This window comes from Rhinolophus sinicus, chromosome 4 (assembly GCF_057876585.1).
Source record: "Rhinolophus sinicus isolate RSI-liver-muscle chromosome 4, RSI-T2T, whole genome shotgun sequence".
NCBI lineage: Eukaryota > Metazoa > Chordata > Mammalia > Chiroptera > Rhinolophidae > Rhinolophus > Rhinolophus sinicus.
This window is the reverse complement of record NC_142504.1, coordinates 62,532,575-62,559,144: the sequence shown is the minus strand read 5'-3', so window position 1 is coordinate 62,559,144 and position 26,570 is coordinate 62,532,575. Positions and strand designations below refer to the sequence as shown.

The 26,570-nt window shown below is 42.7% G+C and overlaps 1 protein-coding gene across 16 annotated transcripts in view; it reads right to left on the bottom strand.

Annotated features, from left to right (window-relative positions):
- Positions 1-20,905, bottom strand: part of SLC41A3 (solute carrier family 41 member 3) — a 71,702-nt gene extending 50,797 nt beyond the window's left edge. Inside the window, exons 1-2 of one of the 16 annotated variants that reach the window (XM_074340446.2) lie at positions 20,505-20,905; positions 8,918-9,204 (exon numbers count right to left, since the gene is read on the bottom strand). In XM_074340446.2, coding sequence (XP_074196547.1) covers positions 8,918-9,172 — 255 coding nt within the window. In that variant the 5' untranslated portion in view covers positions 9,173-9,204; positions 20,505-20,905. The other 15 variants (XM_074340437.2, XM_074340439.2, XM_074340445.2 and 12 more) reach the window with 15 other exon arrangements.
- Positions 20,906-26,570: the final 5,665 nt, after the last annotated feature.

Genomic DNA, 26,570 nt, shown 5'->3' with positions numbered 1-26,570 from the left:
TTCACACAAGACCGCCTTAGTGAAGGCGTGACTATGCCCTCTGCTTCTCATTTTAAAAGTCCAATTCAGCCTGTTCTGAAACCTGGAAAGAACACAGGGTGTTTCACTGTGGACGATCACAACCTTAATGCTGTGGCTCCATCCACTGCGATCCCCATTCCGAATATCCAATGTTATTGAAATTACTGACTCCATCCAATCAGCAACCAGTAAATATTTTGCAACTACAGATTTGGCTAATATGTTCTGTTCAGTGTCTATTTCAACAGACTCTTAGCTGCAGTCGATCTTCAACTCTGAAGGGACACAATACATCTTTTCCAAGCTTCTCGTGGGGTACCTCACCAGCTCTGCCATCACACAGACTTTGCAGGCAAGATCCTAACTGCATATGCCACCATTCTCTAGGAGCACAGGTCTGACATTACACTGAGGACATCCACCTCCAAGAAGACTCACTTGACACACTCATTAAGGACATACAAATACTCACAAAGGAGTTCACAAGTAAAGGATGGGCCATTACCCCACATGTGGGGCAACCCTGCCACCTTGGTCAAATTCCTGAAAATTATTTAGTACACTGAGGGCAACTCCATCCTTGACACAGTCAAAAACAAATAAACATAAAAACAGCTGTTGATCTTTTAGCATCTACAATTTTAATACATGCCCAACATCTGTTGGTCCTTTTTGGATTCTGGAGAAAACACAGTCCTCCTCTACAAATTTTACTTATGCCCATTGACGCTGTCACTTGCAAAGCAGCCTGCTTTAAATGGGTGCCTCCAACAAAAGGCTCTAGCATCTGTCCAAATTAAATCAGCAGGCACTCCCATCAGGGCCCTCCGAGACTTTCACTGTACAGAGGCTTTAGCAACCTACACCCATGTCTCCTGGAGTCTCTGGACCACCTACAAAAAATTGCCCAAGGGCTTCTGATGCAAGAAACTACCCTCCTTGCCTGCACTATGTATAAACAGAGAAGTAGTTGCTAGTTGCATACTGAGTACTCCAGGAAAGAGAGGCTCTGTGTCACAGACCCTGGCCTGTGACCCTCTGTATCCAGCTGCTCACTGAGCCTTGGGAGGCACAGCTACCAAGGCCTCCTCAATACAGGAAGAAGTACCTGGGCTCTCTGGCATATCCCACCTGCAGGAGGGGGTGGCCTCCCCTGTCCTCAGTCCCTTGCCAGATACCACAGTGCCAGAGGAGGTCAAACCTGTGCCTCAGGCTCCTGGGTTATGTGGGGAGCTCCGCTGAGATGAACTGAGTGAGCAGTGTTGACATTAATATCCAAACCGTAGGGAATTTTTATGAGTTTATTTGAGCCAAACTGACCACATATACCAGGGAGCAAGATCTCAAATGCTCCTGAGAATGACTTTGCTCCTGAGTTTTGCAGCTTCATTTATGCATTTGAAATTAAAGAGAGAACAGAAGGAAGATTACCTGGAGATGAGAGAAAGCAAGGCAGGGATTGGATTACAGGATGGGTAACAAGGTTATGTGCTTTCTTGGGGGTGGTTACAGCCTGTTTCAAAGGGTTGTTAACCTAGATGCACTGAAGCAACAGACAGGCCTTGCTTACAGAAAAGACAAATCTTTTACTGAGTTACATGCCTGGGGCATGACTATCCACCAGGACCTGCCCAGTTAGAAATTTATGATCAGATCACCCTGTGAGGTTACTTTCCACAGAACCCCTTTTTTGTCCACACATTTAAGTTACAAAGTGGCAAATGGACCCCCAACTGAGGGAACTGATAAATCTGGCATTGATTTATGTGGATTCATGCTCTCTGGGGATACACACTCCTTGCACCCCCACCCTCACAGGTCCCTCAACTGCAGTTATTGGCCACAAAGGGGAATTTGTATAAGTTCACCATGGGGTCCTCTCCCTCCTGTTCAAGAGCCTAATTCACTTGCTAGGGAGGGGAGGCACTTCATCTTCTCCCTAGAAGCTCTAATCACCACTAAGGTTTAAGTTGGTGTCAAGGCATCAGAGGTCAATGTGCTGTAAAGCCTAAAACTAAGAGTATTATGAGCTCCTGTGACATTTGGGGGAAGGCAGCTGGGGCCTGAATAGACTAACCACATGGCCCCTCCCAATCTGTTCCCACAGATAAGATCCCCTAGCCCACAACACTTCTTTTCATGGGAACTGTGCTTTCTTATTCCGGAGTAGTGGGTGCTAGTTCCCTGCCAGCCTGTGAACAAGCCAGTCACACCCTCCTGCAGAAACCAGAGACTCCCCCACCCTTTGATACCACACAGTACCTCCCACAGTCCCTTTGGGTACACTCTGCTGCCAAATGCACCCTCCTTTGGACTCTATGTGACACACTGGCCTCTCCTGGCTGTGAGTACATGTGATTAATAATGCACTGTTGATTTTCAACTGTCCAGTGTCATGTGCTGTGTGTTCAACCATCCCCATAACCCTACAGTGGGAATCCCTTCCTCATCAACGGGGTGAAGAGGAGGCAATCACAACAGGCTGGCTCATCCCATGTCACCCAATCCAGTCTCCAATCTCTTCCATCATATAACTCTCCATCCCCTTGCCTTTCCTTTCAGCCAGCTGACTTTCCCTGTTGCCTTCCTATGCTGTTCCAGGTCTTTGCTAAGGTGCGATCCCTGCCAGACCCTCACTCCTCTTTATCTCCACTCCACCCACATGGGGCTCAGGGTTCCTGACTACCCTATAGACCAGCACTGTGGATTGCTAGTTTGAACTTCTGATATATGTAACACAATGAGAGTAGATTCATGACAAAGAGTAGAGTTCTGTCTTCTTCATAAGAACACATACTGGACAACTATGTAAGAGATAGCTTCTGTTTCTAAGGAGGGCACAGGCTCAGAGTCTTAAAGAAAGCGTATTGATTTGATTACATAAAAAAAAAATGCACAGCAAAAAACCCCCACCAAAAGCAAAGTCAAAAGATAAACAGAAAAATGGGAAACATATTTACAATCCATATCACAATATAAGGGCCAATTAACAATATATAAAGAGCACTTAGGTATCAATAAGAAAAAGGAGACCCATTCCAAAGAAATATGGGCAAAGAATATAAACAGAAAGGTCCAAAGATATTTGGATATTTGGTTATTCATTGCAGCATAAGCTCACTCACTCATGATAAGAAATGTAAATTACACTACACTGGACATGGCAGGCAGCACTCCATGATGACCCCAATGATCCCTGCTTCCTATACTGACACTCTTGTGTGGGCTGAACTCAGTGACTTGCTTCTAGCCAAGAGAAGCAAAGTGGCGCTTCTGTGATTAGGTTATAAAAGATAGTGATTTTTGTCTTGCTAGCAGACTCTTATTTCCTTCTCAGACCACATACTTTGATCACGCAAGATACCATGCTGGAGACGTCCACAGGGGAAAGAACTGAGGGTGGCCTCTGGGCAACAACCACTGAGGAACTGAGGCCCTCAGTCCAACAACTTGCCAGGAGCTGAATCCTGCCCACATCATGTGAGAGGATGACTACAGCCATGGCTGACACCTCGACTGTAGCCTCATGAGACAGCCTGAAGCAGAAAACCCAGATAAAATGGATCTTGGTCCACTGCAACAATGAGATAATGCATTTTGTTTTATGTGGCAAAGTTTTGTAATAATTTGTTATACAGTAATAGAAACAAATACAGTACAATGAAATGCAATTTCCCATCTGTTAGATTGTTAAAGATCAAAGAGGCTGGAAATAGACTATGTTAATGAGTGCTGGGGAACAGATATTTCCCTATGGTGTTAGAGGGAGTATAACTGGTCCCACCTCTTAAAATCATCTAGGTGATCTGGTGATATCTATCAAAGTCACAAATGCACGTACGCTTTGACTCAGCAATTCTACTTGCAACAGTTTATTCTACTCATTTACTCAGACATGTATAAAATGTCAAGGTTATTCATTGCAGCATTTGTTAGGGATACCATTTTAAGCTGTTACTATGGGCTGAATTGTGTACCCCCACCCCCAACAAAATAAAAGTCCTAACTAACCCCCAGTACCTCAGAATATGACTGTATTTGGAGATAGGGCCTTTAAAGAGGTAATTAAATTAAAATGAGGTCATTAGGATGGGCCTTAATTCAATATGACTGGTGGCCTTATAAAAGGAAATTTGTGCCATGAGATGAAACAGTACCATTTTCCGACGACATGGATAGATCTTGAGATTATAATGCTGTGCGAAATAAGTCAGACACAAAAAGTTGAGAACCATATGATTTCACTGATGTGGGATATAAGTCTGAAAACAACAAAAGAACAACACAAATGAAGAAACAAAAACTCATAGACACAGACAATAGTTTAGTGGTTACCAGAGGGGAAGGGGGAAATGGGGTGGTAGATGAGGATAAACTGGATCCAATATACGGTGATGGAAAGAGAACTGACTCTGGGTGGTGAATATACAATGTGATGTATAGAACTGTACACCTAATGTATTACAGAATTTTATACCTGAAATCTATGTAACTTTACTAACAATTATCACCCCAATAAACTTTAATTTAAAATAACGAAAAGAAAAAAGGAAATTTGGACATAGACACAGAGGGAAGACCATGTGAAGACACAGGAAGAAAATGGCCATCTACACACTAACTCCTGCTGATAACCTTCATCTTGGACATCTAGCCTCCAGAACCGTGAGAAAATAACTTTCTGTTGTTTATGCCTCCCAGTATGTTGTACTTTGTTATGGCAGCCCAAGGAAACTAATACATTGTTAAATTTAAAAGCATATCAGAGGGAAATGGTTAAATAAATTCTGGTATATCTATATGATGGGCTATTGAACAATCATTAAAAAAAAAGGAAGCTCTTAATATATCTATAAAGAATAATCTCCAAGATATATTGTAAAGTAAAAAAAACAAAAACAAAAAAAAACCCATAGCACTCAACAGTTTGTATATGGGTAAAAGAGTGAGAAAAAACACAGAGACAGATGAACAGATAGAAATATATGTTTGTACATGCCTAAAATATATTCAGGAAAAAATACAACACCTGGGTCCCTTTAGTTATCTCTGGGTAGACTGGGGAGCCTTGTCCCTGTGCACATTTGTGAACCTTTTGAACAGTGAACCACATAAATGTTTTATCTTTTCCAGAAAAAACAATTAATTAAAAAAAAGTGTAGCCTGTACTGTCAGTCAGTTCACATTCAAACAGTGTAGAGTATCAGATTAATGCACAAGGTAACAAGAAATGGCAAACATCCTATCAGCTACAGAAACGATGCCCTGTGTGAAGATAAAATGTTGGGCTGGCACCTAAGGAAAGACTCCATGAAAGACTGCCTATGTGAACAGGGTCAGCAAAGACAACAGCAGCCTCTCCACTCAGGGTTGGTGAGAAAAAAAAGACACAGGGAGAGGACAACCCACGTGAGGAAAGCCAACACTTGCTGGCTAGAGCTGCAGGATAAGGGCCATGCCAGCATCGAGCCAGTGGGGCACCACTGCCCCTTTTCGACCTTTGTCACAGAACCTAACTGCACAAAGGAACCCACCTCGTGAGGCAGGTGACCCTCTCCTCTGCTCAGATCAATCAGGCCATGCCAATCATGGCCATTCCATTCCCTTTGCCAGTATTTGATTTCAAAGTGCAACATGCCTCAAATCTGGCCAGTGAGAAGTTGGGAGCTCTGTTGGGGTCTCCTAGGGAAGTTTCCTTATGCTTAAGAAGGAAGAACCAGAACAGATGGTCCATTCTTCTCTCTGGATATGATGTGGCCATGAGGACAAAGATGACCCGGCAGGAATTTGGAAAGATCCTGGGTCCTTGGAGGTTATTAGTTGGTGATGACATCACTTTTCAATCCTGAATCACCCTGTCTTGGAAAAATCTCGTTTTGGCAGATGACATATTTCCTTCTAATTGAACTCACTATAGATCATGTTTTCTAGTGTTTGTAGCTGAAACCATCCTAATTGATACAACTGAGGTGAGCCCAGGATGCTTCGATGTCCATTTTAGGAGTATGAATTATATCCCATCAGCAGTAGAAAACCAACAGATTTTAAAACTCAGAAAGACCTGCATTGTGGAGATCCCCGACATGGCGCTCAGGCAGTGACCCCCAACATGGGTGCACACAATCCAATGGCATGTGAGAGAAATGCTAGAACAGATATTTCTGCCTAATTTTTACCCTTTTATATAAGTTCTTAAAAATCTGCACAGTACTATATGTGATAGAATATCAATGACAACAAGGATAACAGTAGTTAATTCTCACTGGGTGCTTTCTAATGCCAAGCAGTATTATAAACACTTTCCAGTCCTCTTAACAACCTTATAGGGTCATTTCTAATTTACAGATGAGAAAACTGGGGAACAGAGAGCAACTTGCTTAACTGACAAAGGTCAAACTCAAACCCAGTTAGTTTAGCCCTAGAATTTGGGCTCTTAATTACTATAACACTGCCTCTCCATATGTAATTTATAAAGCTATGTGTATATGTGTGTGTATGTCTTTGTGGTATGTATAATTTCTAAACCAAAGTATGTATGCGTATGTATTGGGGACTTATACATGTGAATGTGTATATAAATATATATGTCAGTGTATATATAAATATACATATGTGATGTATCAATATGCATGCGTACGTATGGGGAAACATGGTTAGTGATGTTATACTGATAGAAACACTCAACAGACTTCTTGAAAATGGCTGGTATAGAGAATGGACTGCAGGGAGTGAGACCTGAAGTAAGGAGGGTGGTGAGGAGGCTGAGGCAGGAGGTGGCAGTGGGGTGGGGAAGAGGGAATCCATGGGAGGAAATCTTTGGGATGTGGAACTCCTGGTACATGGAAGCCAGGCACTGAGGTGCTCTTGAGGTTAGAGCAGTGTTGACTGACCACAGGTTAAAGAAGGATGTAGGACTAGAGGGTATCAGGTCACTGGGAGGAAGAAGAGGACCGAGGGTCTGGAAGTTACAGAGACCAGACATAGGGCATGGGGCTAAGTCAGACTGGGACAGAGACTCCAATTGAGGAACAACTATCCTGGGGCCTGACAAGATCCAGGTGGAACCTGGAAGTGGAGCTGGCAGTGGTGCTGGGATGTTATGAGGAACTGGACAGCTGGGGTGCTGGGAGGGTCACTGAGAAGTCCATAAGGAGCAGGGCCAGATAGTAACAGAGTGAAGTAGGATCGCGCCACAAGAGGGAGTGGTGGGGACTGTGCCAAACCAGAGCACACAGACACCTATGGTGGGCAGCAACCAGATGGTAGCCATGAGGGAATGAGGATCCAATGTTTTAGGAGTTGCCAAGTTTTCTAGAGAAAAAAGGAATTCGGATTTTTACATGAAATCTCCTGATTTTTAAGTGTTACTTTAAAAAAAACTTTAAATCCCTAGCCATACAGCTAAGTGGCAGACTGGAACTCAAACCCTGATTGGTTCCAAATCAGTGAGGGGTGGGGTACAAGGTCCTTGGTGGCACAGGGCCCTGTAACAGTGAGTGAGGCAGAGGTGGGGAGTGATGGACATGTCAACCCTCTTCCTCCCAGCTTGCCTCACTCAAGACAATCTTTGTTTGCAGCTGGTTGCCAAATAATAGAAAATAACTGACCGGTAATGACTTAAAGTGTTCTTGGGTCCCATACTTTTACAGGGAAGACTTCTTAAAATCATGCTGATAAAAGGAACGGGGGGGGGCCGGCCCGGTGGCTCACGGGGGGGGGGGGGCTGGCCCGGTGGCTCAGGCGGTTAGAGCTCCGTGCTCCTAACTCCGAAGGCTGCCAGTTCGATTCCCACATGGGCCAGTGGGCTCTCAACCACAAGGTTGCCAGTTCAATTCCTCGAGTCCCGCAAGGGATGGTGGGCTCTGCCCCCTGCAACTAAGATTGAACACGGCACCTTGAGCTGAGCTGCCTCCCAGATGGCTCAGTTGGTTGCAGCGTGTCCTCTCAACCACAAGGTTGCCGGTTCGACTCCCACAAGGGATGGTGGGCTGTACCCCCTGCAACTAGCAACGGCAACTGGACCTGGAGCTGAGCTGCACCCTCCACAACTAAGACTGAAAGAACAACAACTTGAAGCTGAACAGAACCCTCCACAACTAAGATTGAAAGGACAACAACTTGACTTGGAGAAAAGTCCTGGAAGTGCACACTGTTCCCCAATAAAGTCCTGTTCCCCTTCCCCCCCCAAAAAAATAAAATAAAATAATTGAACATTAAAAAAAAAAAAAAAAAGGAACGGGGCTTTGATGGTGGAAGAACAGGAAAGGTATGGTACATGCATAACTTTTTTGTTTGATGGGTAACTCTCAGTTCCTCACTCTATGGGATTCTGGTAGGGTATAAATCAAGGGACCCTGACTCTCCTCAAAGAGTGATGACAACATAAGTCATGCTGGCCAAGCAGAGATTGTCATCCCTCAGGTAATAGTGATGATTGGAATAGGAGTGGACCTTTGACATCAGGGTCAATTTTTGGAGAGTGATGTGGATATTGACAAAGACCTCTCTCTCCTTCTCTCTAATAACATATGCACAAAGGATAGATTGCCAAGGGCCACCCACTTCTCTAGGTACAGAAACTTGCCTGCAAATGAAACAGAGCTGAAAGACAGAAAAAGAGCCAGCATCCTGTCATCATTTAAGCACTTGGATCACACCATGCCTGATATTCAACCCCTTAGAGATTTAAATTATATGAGTTAATCAACTGTCTTTGAAAGCTTAATCTAGGTTAAATTTAGTCTCTGTCACAAGTAAATAAAAGAACCTTGCCCAATTTATAGAAACGTATTTGAGAAGAGGAGGCCCTGCCCCATGCTCCTCAAGCTGGGCCCAATGTGTGGCTGCCATTAAACAGTGCCCCCACCACCATCATCCTTATATAGCTCCCTCTTACCTGGAAAGAATTCAAAAGTATGCCAGCCCCAGACAGTCCCAGGCCTGCAAACATAAAGGGCACTATCACCTGAAGGCCAATGGACAAGGCGGTCTCCCTGCTGAGCTCAGTCCCCAGTGGTTTAGGGGACACCCTTTGGCTCTCAGGGACACTCAGAGGTCCATCTTCTGAAGCTCTAGGGAGTCTTCCTGTGCTGAGGGTATGCCGCAACCCTAGCTCCTCTGCTCTCCGCTGTCGGGTCTCTGTTCCATCCATGTGAGCACAGCTGAGCTCCTGGCAGTTTTAATCTAGGAGACACAAAGCAACAGGGGTTGTAGGGCAGAGTTCCTGACCCTTAATGGTGCTGACACCCTGTAAGTCTTCAAGACCTTCTGTCCACCAGAGGCTGGCATCATTCCAGCCAATCCACAGCCTTTCACTTGGTGCCTGCTCCATATGGCTTCCTGCAACCCCAATTTACATAAATTTTTACTTAATATGTTTGAGGGGAAAAAAGTTACATATAGGAGAGAACATTATAATATATGAATTGGAACCAGCAAAACTGGTGGTATAAGGACCTGTGAAATTTCTCTCATTCATAAAAGTAACAGGAAAACTGGCAAAAAATTATGAGAATCAACTTTTTCTGAACTCTGGAAATTAATCAAAGGCTTACAGCAAAACAAGGAACATTTATTCAAGAGAAAATGCTGAATCTCAGCAAGACCAGCAATACTGTAACATCCGGAATGTTTTAACTTGCCTTTAGTCCTATCTTCTGCTTTCTGGCTCTGCGGCAGCCTTAAAAACCAATAGGCTGGAGAGAACAGAATGGGCAAGAGCTCTTTCAAAGCCTCATTCTCAAAGAACTGTCATTATTTGGCCTATCAGGTGGTTCACTGTAAAGATGCCACCTGCAGATTGTCTGTATTTCACTTGACTTGTAGTTCACTTAGTATAAAAAGGGTTCTCCCTAGGGAACATTTGTTGAAAACAATTATAGGTACTTTGTGGCTGCCTGAAGCAGTGGACAATAGTTGGGTAAGTAATATACTAACCAAAAACCTAAAAGGAAAAGCTGGGGAATGAGATGCATAGGCAGGATTTAAAAAGCTCCTACACATTTCTGGGAGTCTAGAAGGTAACCCACATTGAGCTGGGCATATGCTCAGAAAATACCTGAGAAGGCCCTAAGCTCTCACCACTGCCTGATATGGAGTCTTTGCACAAGCAGAAAGTGAAAAAGCTAAGGCAGAGTTGTACCAACCTGACTGAATGTTAAAGGTGTGCCCCAACACACACACAGAGCCCCTTGCCAAAGATTGGGAGACTTACTGGTTCCAGGCATGGCGTTCAGGCAATCTCTAACCAATCATTATCTGACCACAAAGCAAAAACTTCAGTGACAACAAAGAATATAGACTAAATAATTTGTTCAGAAAAGTCTCTAACAAACAACTAGAACAAGCAGCAATAACAAGAAACCCTAAGAGGAGAGAATCTGATTTCCAGAGTTGTCACATTATGTAATTTTAAATGTCCAGTTTTTAATTTAAAAAAATAAGACATGCAAAGTAACATGAAAGTATGGCCCACACACAGGGGAAAAAAAACAATTAATAAGAATTATCCGTGAGGAAGCACAGACTTTGGACTAACTAGGCAAAACTTTTAGTCAGCTATTTTAAATGTTTAAAGAAATTATGGAACCATGTCTAAAGAACTAGAGGAAAGTATGAAAATAAAGTTTAACCAAGTAGAGAATATCAATAAAGAAATAAAAATTATTTTTAAAACAACCAATAGAAATTCTGAAGTTGGAAAATATAACAGCTGAAATGAAAAATTCCCTAAAGGAGCCCAAGAGCTGATTTGAAAAGAGAGAATAAAGAACCATTGAGCTGAAAGATATTACCCATTTTAAAGAACAAAAAGAAAAATGAACAAGTCCTCAGAGACCTATAGGACACCATCAAACGTACCAACATACACATAACTGGAGTCTCAGAAAGCGAAGAAGAGTAACAGAGTCCAAAAGAATATCTGAAAACATAATGAGCAAAAGCTTTCCAAATTTGATTAGAAAAATTTCCATATTCAAGCTCAACAACTTTCAAGTAGGATAAATAGTAATATAAAGAGATGGACACCAAGACATACCATTATCAAACTGTCAAAAGTCAAAGACAAAGAAAAAATTGTAAAGGCAGGGAGAAGCAAATCATATACAAGGGATACTCAATAAGATTAACAGCTTTTTTCTCATCAGAAGCCATGAGGCCGAAAAGCAGTGGAATGATACATTTAAAGTGCTGAAAGAACAAAACTTCCATCCAAGAGCTCTATAAGCAACAAAAGTATCATTCAAAAATGGAGAAATTAAGAGATTTCCAGATAAACAAAAACTGAGAGAATATGTCACTAACATACTTGCCGTACAAAAAATACCAAAGAGTGTCTGTCAGACTGAAATGAAAGGACCTAGACAGAAGTTCAAATCCACATAAAGGTAACCTCAAAGAGCTATATAAAGGTAACTACATAGGCAAACTTTTGTTGTTGTTGTTAGTAACACTTTTTTCTTTTATCTGATTTAAAGACAACTGCATAGCAGTAATTATAAATAAGTGTTTATGGGCACACAATCTATAAAATGCAGTTCGTATGACAATAAAAGCACAAAGGGGAAGTGTATAGAGCTATATAGAACAAAGTTTTATACACTAGTGAAATTAAGTTGCTATTAATTTGAATTATAAGCTAAGGTGCTAATTGCAACCCTCAGAGCAAATGATAAGAAAATAAAGATGATACATTAGAAAATATCTATCTAATTCAAAAGAAGGAAGTAATGGAGGTTCCAGGAACAACAACAAAAAAACCCGGTAAGACCTAGAAAACAAATAGCAAAATGGCAGATATAAGTCCTATCTTATTAGTAATTACATTAAATAAATTGATAGATAAAAGTAAAAGGCTTGTAAAAGATATACTATGAAAATAGTAACCAAAGAGAACTGGAGTGCTTTACTATTATCAAGCAAAATAGATGTTAAGACAAAACTGTCACTACAAAGGACATCTGATAATGATAAAAGATCAATATATCAAGAAGACATGACAATTATAAGTATATATACACCTAACAACATAATCACAAAATACATGAAGCAAAAACCTGACAGAATTGAAGGTAGAAAAAGATAGTCTCCTCCACAATAATTGCTGGAGACTTCAATACTCCACTTTCAATCATCAATTAGAACAGCTAGACAGAACAGCAGCAAAAAAACAGACACCTTGAACGATACTATGAGCCAATTAAGTCGAACTGACATCTACCCAACACTCTACCCAACAAAAGCAGAATATACATTCTTATAATGCGCATGAAACTTTCTCTAAGATAGACCATATATCAGGCAAAAAAGTAGTCTCAAATTTAAAAGGATTTAAATCATATAAAGTGTGTTCTCCAACCACAATCGAATGAAATGAGAAATAAAGAATAAAAGAAAATTTGGGAAGTTCACAAATATTTGAAACAACACACTCTTAAATAACTAACAGTTCAAAAAAGAAATCAGAAAATTATCTGAGATGAATAAAAATGAAAATATAACATACCCAAACTTATGGGATCTGTCAATTCAGTGCTTCAAAATAAATTTATAGCTGTAAATGCTGATACTAAAAAGGAGAGCTCAAATTAATTAATTTTTCACCTTAAAAAAATATGAGAAAGAAGAGCAAACTAGCCCCCCCAAAGTAGAGGGCAGGAGGTAATAAAGATTAGAGTGGTGATAAATGAAATATCGAATAGAAAAACAATAAACTAAATCAACAAAACCAAAAGTTGGGCCTTTGGAAAGACTGACAAATTTGACAAACCTTCACCTAGACTGACCAAGAAAATAAGAGAGAAGATTCAAATACTTAAGAGCATACATTACTTACAAATTTACAAATATAAAATTAATTATGAGGGAATACTATGAAAAACTGTACACCAACAAATTAAAAAACCTAGATGAAGTGGACAAATTCTTAAAAACACACAAACAAAACTAGGTAAGAAATTTAAACCTTTTAATAGACCTATAACAATGAAAAGATTAATTTAAATTAGTAATAGAAACATCCTCATAAAGAAAAGTCCAAGATCAGATGGCTTCACTGGTAAAATCTACCAAACGTTTAAAGAATTAAAACTAGTCGTTCACAAACTATCCCCTCCCCCCTCCCAAAAAAAAAAAAAAAAAAAAAAACAGATGAGGAGGAAACACTTCCCAACTTGTTCTACAAGGCCAGTGTTACCCTGATACCAAAACCAGAGAAACGAAACCTAAGAAAACTACAGACCAATATGTCTTATGGACATAGACACAAAAATCATCAACACAATACTAACAATCTGAATGCAGACATATTAAAAAACCTACACAACATGACCAAATGCAACTTTTCCCAGGAATTCAAGGTTGGCTCAATACCTGAAACTCAATCAATGTACTATACCATATTAGTAGAATAATGGATGGGGAAACATGATCATCTCAATAGACTCAGAAAAGGCATTTGGCAATATCCAACACTCTTTCATAATAAAAACACTAAAAAACTAGGAATAGAAGGAAATTACCTCAACCTGATAAAAGGAATCTATGAGAAACCTAGTTAACAAATTTACCTAATGGTGAAAGATTAATAGTATTCCCCCTAAGATTAGAAACAAGACAAGGATGCCTGCCATTGCCACTTCTGTTAAACATTGTAACTGAGCACAGCTAGGTAAGAAAATGAAATAAAAGGCATCCAAATTGGAAAGGAAGAAATAAAACTATATTTACAGATGACATGATCTTATATAAAGAAAATCCTAAAGAATGAACACACAGAGAGAACAATTATCACAGTTAATAAGTTCACTATGGTTGTAGGATACAAGATCAATACAAAAAAATTAAGTTTTATTTCTATATACTAGCAATAAACAAATCAAAAATTAAACTAAGAAAACAACTGCATCTGAAATAGCATCAAAAAGAACAAACTACTTAAGAATAAATTTCACAAAAGAAGTGTAAAACTTTTACCCTAAAAACTGAAAATAATTGTTGAAAGAAAAATTTTCTGCTTTTGATTTGGCTAGCAGAACCCACCACAAGTAAAAATGGACTGAAATATACTACTTGCTCACCCCCACGCCTGGCCCTGACAGCCTGTTCTGATGCAGTTTCTCCAAGCAGCTCCTTCATGTCACTCAGGCCTCACTCCAACATCCCCTCCTTAAACAGGCCTTCTCTGGCCTTCTCTGGCCTTCCTCTCCAAAGCTGAGGCATATCACCAGCTTTATTGTTTTCGTAGCCCTTATTACCATCTAACACTGATTTATGCATCTTGTGTCTGTCTCTTTTCACTCGACTGTGACGACCACCCCACCACAGCATCCAGCACAGTGCCAGCCCATGGCACACATACGCATGTCTTTTAAAAGATATCTAAGGGCCTGCTTTTTACAAAATGACTATACCACATTTATTTATATAACTAATAAATCACAACTTACACATTTAACAAATTGTCCAAACATGTAAACATTGATCACATATCTCTATTTAATCAAACTCTTCTGAACTTTTAATTAAAACTACAAGTCTATTATACCAGATTTCTGTAATATTTTCAATATGCACAAAATATTATGATTACAAAATTAATCAGTTCATTTACACTAAAACTGGTTAGAAAATATCCAGTATCATGGATATAAACGTCCAGATTCATTATCTGTATTATTATTATTCTTAATCCTTTCCAATGTTGTTTTTCTAATGTATAAGTAATTTCACTATTACTTTTGTGTCTTCCTAGGGTTTCTGCTATCTCATGGGCCCTGATTCCTTTTAGTGGGGAAAGCAGTGCCATATCCTTAATCTCTTCAAAAAATAAGACACTGCTAGCAATGACATGTGTGGGAGTTCTTCAATCCTCACAAGACCTCAGGGAGGTCTATTACTGCCCCCGTTACATAGCAGAAGAAATGGGGGGGGGGGAGAGTCAGCAGGCCAGCCTCTCCCCCGTGCCTGGAGCCCTCCTCGGTATCTCCCCTTGCCTCTATAAAATCATTTGATGGAAACAGGAACTTTGCTCCAGGATTTGCCACATAAACAAACTCCCTTGACCTCAAGCTACCCTCTAGCCCTCTCCCCATTTTCTCCTCCCCTTCAGGACACGATTACACAGAGACATGTCCCCACTGTCTCTATGTCCCACCTCCCCTGTGTTCAAGCACCCCTCTGGCTCCTTCCTGCACAAACTGCCCCTGCCAAGGCCAGCAGTCCCCTGCATGATGCCAAACAACCACTAGACCTGTGCCCGATGTCTTGGCCACTCACGGTGGCATGAGATGCTCAATGCTTGAGTCTTGCCCACCATGGCTTTCCCATGTCCTTGTCCCACAGCTGTGCCCCACACCCCTACTACATAGGACTTTAGCCCCTGCTCCTTTTCATCCCTCTTGATAAAGTCCTCACCACCCAGACAATGCTGCTGACCCTCAAAAATAATGCCAAGCTCTCATTTCTGGAAGTAGCTGTACTGGAGCCACCCCCTTCCTGCTAAGTCTAGCTGAACTTTGACCAATATCTTCCTGCTAAAGCCCACAAAACATTCCACCCTCCTCCCCAAGTCAGGACACTCTTTTGCCGCGTTCTTGTGCCCAGGATTCTACAATAAAGGCTATGTTAACATGCTCTGACTGATTTTCTTTCTCGTGTGACTCCCTGAGACCCCTTCTTTCAGCTTAGGGTTGCTAGACTTAGCAAATAAAATGGGACACACTTATGCTGAAAAGTGATTCAGACCTCCTACTCAGCTAAGAGGCATCTCGAATATGGCAAGTCTAATGTAGAACTCTTGATTTCCAATTCTGTCTCTCTGTCTCTTCCTTCTAGTAAAAGGCACCATTATCCACCCAGATGGTCAATGTAGGAGAAATGGCTTGGGGTAAAGGAGACATGAAGATATAATCCTTTGGATTTCATACACATCTATATCGTTCGGACTTTTCCCTGATATGAATGTGCACTATTTATTAAACACACACACACACACACACACACACACACACACACACACACACACACAAAACCTATTTTTTTAGAGCAGTTTTAGGTTCACAGCAAAATTGAGAGGAAGGTACAGAGATTTCCCATACACCCCTCCCCCACACGTGCACGGCTTCCCCCATTATCAACATCCTACACCAGAGTGATGCATTTGTCAGATGAACCTACACTGACATCATTATCACCCAAACTCCATAGTTTATGAGGTTTACTCTTGGTGTTGCACATTCTGTGGGTCTGGACAAGTGTATAATGACATGTATCCACCATTACTGTACCAGACAGAAAAGTTTCAGTGCCCTAAAAACCCTGTGCTTTACCTACTCATCTCTCTCTCACACATCATGCACTTTTTCTTTTAAGCTTGTAAGAGTTTATTTGAGCTAAACTAACAACAATTGCCAGGAAGCAAAGTCTCAACAGATAGAGAAAAGGCTCCCTCATGCACTGTTAAAAGGTATTTTTTTAAGCAATTGACATTTGTAAACAAAATTAGCAGTGGTCTATTATCATTTATGCACGGTGAGAATCATTGATTTATCATTCATTCAACAAATAATGTTTTCTTCTCTCGTTTTATGCCTTGCATTTTCTAGGCACCAAGAATATACTGAAAAGCAAGACAGATAAAGGTGTTGCTCTTGGGGAAATTTACATTCTAGCTGCAGAGACAGAAATAAACAAGAAAATAAATAAATAAACAAGATAAATAAAGTATGAATAAAATTAAATACAGTGAATTGATAGGGACAATCTGGGGAAGTTGGATGGGATGGTTTGGATGGACAATCAAGGAAGATCCCACCCTAGAAGACAGGGTGGGAGCCCCATTGACAAAAAAGGTGCCAATTGTGCAAAGTCTAGGGGAAGACTTCTCAAGAAACAGCAGCAAGCACAAAGGCACTGGGGTAGGGCAAACTTGGCACTTCTGAGGAAGGAAAGGCAAAGAGGTAAAAACATCTGGGGAAGGTGGACAGTGAAAGTGGATGGTAGGAAGTTAGGGCAGAGCAGAAAGCAGGGCCTTATACGCCCAACAAAGAGTTCATGTTTCTTCTTCAGGATGAGGTGAAAGCATTGGATGGTTCTGAGCAGGAGGATGACGTGATAATGTGTTGTTTTCAAAAGACCATTGGTGTTTTCCCCACTAAAAGGAATCAGGGCCCGTGAGTGACCCTAGATGACCCCCGTGGTGAGATAGCAGAAACCCTAGGAAGACACAAAAGTAATAGTGAAATTACTTATACATTAGAAAAACAACATTGGAAAGGATTAAGAATAATAATAATAAAGATAATGAATCTGGACATTATATCCATGATACTGGATTTTTTCTAACCAGTTTTAGTGTAAATGAACTGATTAATTTTGTAATCATAGTATTTTGTGCTTACTGAAAATATTACAGAAATCTGATATAACAGACTTGTAGTTTTAATTAAAAGTTCAGAAGAGTTTGATTAAATAGAGATACGTGATCAATGTTTACATGTTTGGACAATTTGTTAAATGTATAAGTTGTGATTTATTAGCTATGTAAATAAATGGGGTGTAATCATTTTGAAAAAAGCAGGCTCTGAAATATCTTTTAAAATGTTGACTGTTCAACAAGTATTCTGAAATAATGAATTAGGTGTTAACAAAGTCAGGTAGGGGGAAGGTCTGTACAAGTATCCAGACATCCAGGCTTTATGAACAACAGCAAAGAGAGGGTGTCCAGATGTCCAGCTTTTTCTAGGCTCCCTTCACCAACCGAATAGGACTTGAATGGCTTGAGCAGTTGGGTAAGTAGTGGGTCAAAGGGATTTTTCACCCTAAATCAGGGATTCGGACCTCTAAAGGATAGGGGAGGAAAGGTCTCCACTCATCCCCAATAAAAACCCTGAAAGCAAAAATCAGAGAAAAAAAAATGATTAATTTGACTCCATCAAAGTTTAAATATTCTGTGGGACTTCTAAACAAACTTCTAAACAAAATTAAGAGACAAGCAAAGGTCTACAAAAAATGTCTGAAACCAACAAAAGAGACAAAGGAACAGTGTACAAAAAAACAAAACAAAAAAACCCACAACTCCAACACAGCCCTAAGGAACAGAAAAAGCAATGGAGAAAGAGATGCCCAGCAGGAAAAGGCAAGTGTTCCAGGCAGCATAGACCAGACTAGAGACTGGGGAAATGATTTAAACCCAGCAGCGAGGCCCTACCTCACCATCAGATGACCCAAAGGCCCAGGGAGAGAGAAGAGCCAGCACATTGCCTGGGTGGGGGCCAGTGGGTCCACTCCTGTGAAAGGCAACTTGGCAGTGACCGTTCAGTACTCACATGTCCTCACCCCACAAAGCACAACCGTGGTGACTCACTCACAGGGGCTCACAAGGAGACACACCCAAGATGCTGACAGCAGCTGCACTGGAACCTGACAGCACAGCCAACGCTGAGCTCTGTGGTGTCCCCGAGAGGAATGGTGTGTGGCTGTGCCGGGAGTGCAGCAGCACTATAGCCACAGCACAGCAACAGGTCCTGCAGAAACCACTGTTACATGAGGAAAGCAAGCTGAGGGATGGCGTCTAAAAAACGTCCCACATTCTCCTGTCCTGTGGTCCCTCTTCACGAGTCATATGCATGGGAGCGCAAGGAAAGGTCTGGCCAGGGGTGACCTTGGGATGGAGGGGAGTCTCCTGGGACAGAGGCTCCACCTCGGTCAGCACCTTTTGGTCATTCCCTCCTGCTCTGTACCCCTCAGGGTGGGGAGAGTGTGGTCCACCAGCAGGAACTTCACATCCTCCTGGATGGTGGTCAAAGGCCCTCAGCTTCATTGGGACTGTGGGAGTGTTTCGTAAAATGAGTGTGTGCTCAAATGTCACTTGGGTTGGTAACAATGGTAACTCCTAAAAGTACAGCTGGACAAACCAGGTCCTGAAGGACAGGCCTGCTGGTGAGGGAGGCTCCTGTCAGGAGAGTGGGCTTTAAGGGAGGGTGGACTGTGGGTGCAGGAAAACCCCTCCTTTAGCCCATGGGAAGGGGGCAGGTCGCACAGACTCTAGGGCAGGAGTCTACCCAGGCTTCCCACCAGGGGACGCCACATGGAGGGGGTGCTACAGGACAGCCTCCCAGTACATAGAACTATCCAGCCAAAGTGTCAGTACTGTGGAATGAGAACCCTACACCGGCCATACTTCTTAGAGCACCTCCCTCGGGGGAAGGCCTTGACAGGAGTCAGGTAGCGGGGTCCGGGGTCCACCAGGGCTGCCAGTCAGATGAATCTGCAAGGTCACCAGTTTTTCAGATGCCTCACAAGGAGTCTGTCCCATCAGACTGAAGAGGACACTGACAATGTGTCACCCAATGAGTGTGTGTGGGGGCAAAGCCAGCCTAGGATCCCAGGCCTCTGGGCAACTTAGTCTTAACATATCAGGTCTGGGACCTGGTCTTTAGCACCTCAGACAAACCAGTGAGGCTGCACCATTCCTGACCACTCTGGAGGGGAGATGGGAAGTGGATGTGGGCCAAGGTGCTGTGAGGCCTCAGCCCTCTGGGCTTCATAGGTGACTTGGTTCAGTGGGAACACTTTGGAGTCTGCCCCCAAGATTGTAATCCCAGCTTCTCCCCTTCCTTGATGTTTGTCCTTGGAAAAGTTAAATTTTTGTGCTTCCAGTGCGCATCTGTTAAATGGGCATGGTAGCTTATGAAGAGTACAAGGAATAATGTATTTTTATCACAGGACACCTGGCTTGTCCCCCACTCCCAGTTCAAACTCCTAAAAGCTCTAATGTTTTAGATCAGTGGTTCTTAAAACACAGCAGCATCAGAATCACCTAGAGGACCAGTTGAAGACAAGCATTGCTGGAACCACCTGGGTCGTTTCGCATCAGTTGGAGTGGGGGTGCTGAGAACTTCTACGGAGAGCAAGACAGTTAAGCCCAAAGAGTGGATGTATGGGGTGTGGGGGAGGTAGCCTCAAAGCAACCTGAACAGGACTTGCCCCCACCCTCAAGCTCTAGGTCGCCTCTTCAGCCGGCCCCACCGCCCCCGCCCTGAGCCCTTGATGTCCCTCCCCCTTACAGTTACCCTATCCATCACATACTCACCCGCAGCCCCAGTTTCGGATCTGGCTCCTACCCAGGCGTCACCTCCGCCCGTCCCTTTCCCTCTGTCTTCCCCGTTTTACTTCATCTTTCGCGTACCTCCTGGCCGCAAGCCCCCATCCGGCGCTACCCCACCCCCCTTCCGCAGTTCACCTCATTTTCCAGGCTCCGCACGCCATGCCCCGGCCCTTCCAGATGTGTCCCCACCCCGCCCCAGGATCTCCATCAGACTGTCGTTCTGCACACACACCCTCACCCCCACCCCCACCCTCGTCCCCGTACTTTACTCCATCTTCTGTGCATCCCCAGTCCTGGGCCTCCTTCGGAATGCCCTGTGGATCCCATCCTCCCCTTACCACCGCCCCACCCGCGTCGAGCGCAGGGCCGCGCTTACCCGAATCCCTCCGGGTCGCTGGCGGTCAGAAGGCGCGCCCGCCAGGCTGAGGACGCGCACGGCCGCAGAGTGGGCCCACGGAGGAAACGGCAAAGACCGGGTTGTCGTACCGCTCCGCCCTCCTGGGCACCGCCCCCGACCGGCCCCAGCCGGGACCTGGCACTCTCGGGCGGGGAGGAGATGGGCCCGCGAGCCCGGAAAGACTGGGCCGCGGAGACCCCGCCCTCCGGGTAGTAGGGCCGCGTTTTAGAGGTGGGGAGACGTAGGGTCAGATGTCAGCTCCAGGCTTGGGTCACCCAGGCCTTGAATCTAAATGAGCGAATCCTGAGCGCGCCGAGTATCTTCCACGTTTTCTTGCAGTGCGTCCTTACAACAGTCCTTAGGGGGAACTTCTCTTTGAGGCTGGTTTGCAAAGAAGGAAAGCAGGTCTCTCGTGTTATCGCTGCACGAAAGCCGGGACTCGAGAGGTGAGGTTGGTGAAAAGAAAAGCAGGTTTTATTCCAAAATGCCAGCATTAAGGGAAGACAGTGGACTCCCTGTCACAAAGACTGCCTTCCTGCTCTTAATACCACCAAAGGTTTTATAGACATGCAAGGAGTGGCAGAACAATGTATTGACAGAAAAACATCCAGCCTAAGAGAAAGCTTTTAAGTTTATTTGAGCCAAACTGACGACAATTGCCAGGAAGCAAAATCTCAACGGATTGAGAAAATACTCTGCAAAATGGCGGTTTGTAGCTTATTTTATACATAGAATCAAATAGGAGGGTTACGTGAAATCCATTAGTGGTATCCAAAAGGGGTGGGAGAAAGGAAAATCCCTGGAATTGGATAAAAGTAAATTGGAGACAGGTACCTTTACATAGGTGGGTACAGAATAGTTAATAGTTCACTTTTTACGGCACATAGAGATGGTAATAAGGGGACAAGAATAAAAATGAGGGATTCTATAGTTTCCTGCTCTAGTCCAGAAAAAGGAATTACTGACATTCCAAGGGCATGTTATCCTAGATGCCAAAAGACAATAGACAAACTCACTTAAGGTAGATTGACCTTTGTCAAGGAAGCTACAGACTAAAGATGTGACTTTCCACCATCGCCCACCTTAGTTAGGAATTTTTATGTGGTTGTTTTCAGGCTCCTGAGCTTGTCAGATTTAAAATGTGGCCCCTTTTCCATCCAGTTTTCCCTTGTGGTCATAAATCAATCTGAAGGATGCATTGCTGACCAACCTTTTGGTTCTATAGTGTGGTCCCACCGTGCTAGGAAGGCTCATTCCTAGGAAGTCTTAGTGTCAGCGTTTGTCTTGCTGAACGTGGCTCCATTGGGGGTGGGGCAAGACTATAACCTTAGATGACAGTTAAGGCCGAATTTTTAATTTATATTAAAAGAAAAGGTTAGAAAATGGGAAGCAATCAGATCCTATGTCTTCATTAAATATATTCTGGATCATTTCTAATCTGTGACCTTATTGTGTCTGCTCACTCGCAGGCCATGAAAGAATTCACGAGTCAGACAGAAATACAGAAGATTTATTAAAGTAAGAGAAGGTTCGGCTGGGCAGAGTCTGCTAGAAACTGCAAACTACTGCATCCAGTCTTTGGTCTCAAGTTTTATGTTTTCCTGTACTTGGGGGTGAGGGAAGGTGCATAAAGCTGGTTATCACAACCTTTGCATACGTTATGTAGGTTTAAGTTGGAGCCAAGAGAGTGGATCCCATACAGATGCAAAACCTCTCCTGAGTCACAGGGCTAGCACTGGGCCTAAGTAAATAGAAATATTGAAACTGCATAGTAAATGTATAGGAAGCAGAATCTTTAAGTGGCAAAGAAAAGAAAGCTTTCAAAAATTCCCAAGCTAAATTGCACTTATTAATTTGAATTATACCAGAGGTCCCAATCTAAAAAATAGAAGATTTAGTGCCAGCATTACAATCCCCTATCTTAACAGACCTCTCATGATCCAAGTTTTTTGATGGAGAAACTGACCTAAAATGGTTCCCTGCCACCTGGAACTGACCTAAAATGGTGGCCTGAGCGGGGGGGGGGGGGGGGGGGGGGGGGGGGGGAGGTCCCCAGCCTAAGCCCCAGCCCACTTCCGCATAACCCCCTCGAAGCCACACCCCGAGCCAATCACCAAACGACACCTACCCCTTCCCCAACTCAAGGAAGTTCCCAACCCATAAAAACCTGCTCAAAACCTTGCTAGGGGCTCAGTCTTTGGGAAGGATCCCCCTGAGCCCACCAGCGTAATAAAGCTGACTCTCCTAACTCTCTGAGTGCCACTTGGGTTCTTTCCGGTCCTGGTATCTGTAACATTCTCTGAATCTTATGTTTTGGGTTTTTTTGCCTGTAGTGTAACATTTACAAAATAGGAGCAAGAGCAATATTATTAAACCAGTAACACCAACTTGTGATGTAGGATATTTTTTTTGTGAGTGAGTGCCAGTATCACATCTCCTGAAACCGAAAAATGGAAGCACAGACAAAGGAGAGGTGAGGAATTGTAAAACAGGATAGTTTATTAAAAGTAAAGCGTAAAGAGTTGCAGTTCTCAGAAAGAGTTTCAGGGGGTCCCGACCGGGTTGCCCAGTGACTGAAGCAAAAGTTCTTACTTTTATACCTTCCCTTGCCTGCTTGGAGAAGGGGGCTGGCTGGTGCCTTTGAATGGAATTAGGTTTCTCCTGTTTGCCCACCCTAAAGGAATTAAGGAACCCATCCCTCTCTGTCAGACTAAAGGGATTAACAAACCCATCCGTAGCATCAGCTCTGCTCCTTTGTCCGGCCAAAAGGGATTTATGACACAGTTTATTAACCTCAAGGTGTGTTCTCATATATTTGCCCTAGAATGAAGACATTCCAGAACCTGGAGTTTCAGGATATGGCTACCTTTTGTTTATTCCACCAGGGACCTCCCTGTTTACATAACAATATGCTAACTAACCTGTCTCATTAGGAGCAGAAAATATACAATATTACCCAAGTATGAGTCTGAGGGGATCAAACCTCCTAGCTAACTAAAGAACCCTTTGCATGCATTATCATAATTTTTTTTATTAAGCTAATACTATGTTTTCTTCCCTTGTATACTGCTATTTGTACCTTATGATAAGTGTCAACGAAAAAACATCCAGCCTAAGAGAAATCTTATAAGAGTTTATTTGAGCCAAACTGACAATTGCCAAGAAGCAAAGTCTCAATGGATTGAGATAATGCTCTGGAAAATGGCCGTTTTGCAGCTTATTTTATACATTAGAATCAAAGGAGAAAGGTTACATGAAATCCATTGGTTGTAGATTAAGGGGGTGGGAGAAAGCAAAGTGGGGAAATCTCTGAAATTGGATAAAAAGCAAAATGAAGAGACAGACACTTCTTTTACATTGGTGAGTACAGGATAGTTAAGAGCATTTAACAGCACAGCACGATGTAGAGATGGTATTTGGAGAACAAGATAACAATGAGGGATTTTGTATTTTTCTGCTCTGGTGTGGTGGGTTGTGCCCCCTGAGGGGTCAGGAAAAAGGGATTACTCTGACATTCCACAGGGTATGTTATCTTAGATGCAAAAAGACGACAGGCTCACTTAAGCTAAAGATTGACCTTTGTCAAGGGAGCTACAGGCCAAGGATGTGACTTCCTGCCATGGCCCACCTTAGTTAGGAATTTTTATGTTCACACCATCCTATGTGGTTATTTTCAGTCTCCTGAGCTTGTCAGGTTTAAAATGTGCCCCCTTTTCCATCCACATTTCCCCCTTTTGGTTATAAATCAATCCAAAGGATGCATTGATGACCACCCTTTTGGTTGGATACTGTGGTCCCATGGTGCTTGGAAGGCTCATTCCTAGGAAATCTTAGTGTCAGCATTTGTCGTGCTGAATGTTGGACCATTGGGGGTGGGGCAAGACCATAACCTTAAGTGGCAGTCAAGGCTGAATTATTTATTTAAAAGAAAAGGCGAGCGAATGGGAGGCAGTCAGATCCTATATGTCTTCATTAAATATATTCTGGATCATTTTTTTAATCTTTGATTTATCATGATCTGAGGTTTTTTCCCCCATCTGTCTTATGTTGCTTTTTTGTATCCAGTATAACATGTACAAACTAGGACCAAGAGCAATAGTATTAAGCCAGTAACACCGATTAGGAGCAGAAACTGTCCAACATTAGACAAGTATGAGTCTGAGGGGAGTAATCCTAGCCAACCAAAAACCATTTATGTTGGCACACAGCAGCCTACCCGTCTGTCCCCTCGTACCTGCCCCTAAAGAAAGGAGAGTCTGTGAGACAGATCTTTCCAGGGACTTTGCTTCACCTTTGTGTTTACACCTTATGTCTCCCTGTTTGGCCCCAAAGGATGGCAGGTTAGTCAATGATGGGTAAGATTCCTCAAGGAAGGAACAACCTAAGACAGGCACAGTCACATAGGGGCCATCTGGAGAACTCACGGGGTTGATAGAGGTGGGCACAGACCCCCACCTTCCCCCGGCTAAGGAGAGCTTCTGCCTCTGTGGCTACATTCCTTCCCACATCCTGCTTGGGAAGAGATTCAATGATGTGATAACATCAGCTCTCCATCTATTCATATTAGTAAGTTTCAGCATAAAGGTTTTGTCCCTTGGGGAGGTACTTACAACAATTACTAAGACATCCTGTGACTTTCGGTTCCACTGTCTGCAGGCAAGGGTGATTGGTTTGAATCAGTTTCCTATTATAATGTATGAAATTCACAGATCTTAAGATTAACAAGCTTTCCTTTCTCATTTGTTGATCAATAAAAGCTATGCAGTGGCCCGATTTGGGACTAAGTCCTTGAGGCTTGAGTCCTTTGGCCCCGCTTGCACTCTATTCTTAGCTACTGTCTTTCTTAACCCTGTGCTTCCCTTCTCGCTTCCCACAGCTTTTGTCTTGCAGGACATGACGACTTTACATGCATTATCATAATTTTTTATTAAGATAATATGTTTTCCTCCCTCATCTACTGCTATTTGTACCTCATGATAAGTTGGGCCAGATGAATGAAGACTCTCTATTATGTTATGATCTAGAGGCTCTAATTTTTCTTTTGCCCAATTAGTTTCCATAGAAAGGACTTCATGGGGAGGATTAAGTTAAATTTCCCAATACAGTAGTAGTACCTTGGTTTTCAGTCTCTGTTAACGAACATTTCAGTTTACGAATGCCCTAAACCCTGAAGTAAATTCTTCAGTTTTCAAACATGGCTCAGAAGTCGAACATGTCGTGCAGCTTCCGCTCAGTGCAAAATCCTGAGGTCTAGCTGTCAGCTTTTGAGTCCTGAGCACCTGTGCAACACAGAGATGATATTTGGGCTTATTTGGTGACTGTGTGCAATCAATCTGTGCTCATCTCGTCTCAACTCTTGAAACCAATGTGGTTTTGTGCCTGTGTGGAACCCAGTGCATAACTCTGTGTTCAGCTAATCTAAGTAGCCCTCTTGCAACCAATTTGTTTTTATGACTGTGTGCAGTCTGTGTTCATGTCATCTCAGGAGCCCTCTGCCAATCACCCTTTGCTGTGAGAAATGGATAAAAGCTGCAAAGCCAAGAGAATCATTAACAGAACAACAATAGAGGTGAAGAAGGAAATTATTTCCAAACATGAAGTGGTGTCTGTGTATGTAATCTGGCAACGCAGTTTGGTATTGTCAAATCTACAATTTGTACCATCTTAAAAAATAAAGACGCCATTAAAGGAGCCAATGTTGCAAGAGGTGTTAAAACACTTACAAGACAAGGAACACAGACAATTGAAGAAGTGGAAAAATTGCTTTACATGTGGATAAATGAAAAATAGTTGGCCAGTGGCAGCATTTCTGAGAGCATAATTTGAAAAAGCTTTAGGTTTGCATGCCGACCTCATCAAAAACACTGGAACAAGTGCTGAGAGTGATATTTTCAAGGCAAATAGAAGGTGGTTTGAAAAGTTGAAGAGGAGAAATGGCATACATGATGTGGTGAGACATGGTGAAGCTGCCAGTGCCAATAAAGACGACGCTGACCAACTTGTTTTGGAATTTCAAGATTATGTAGAGGCAAAGGGTTTCCTTCC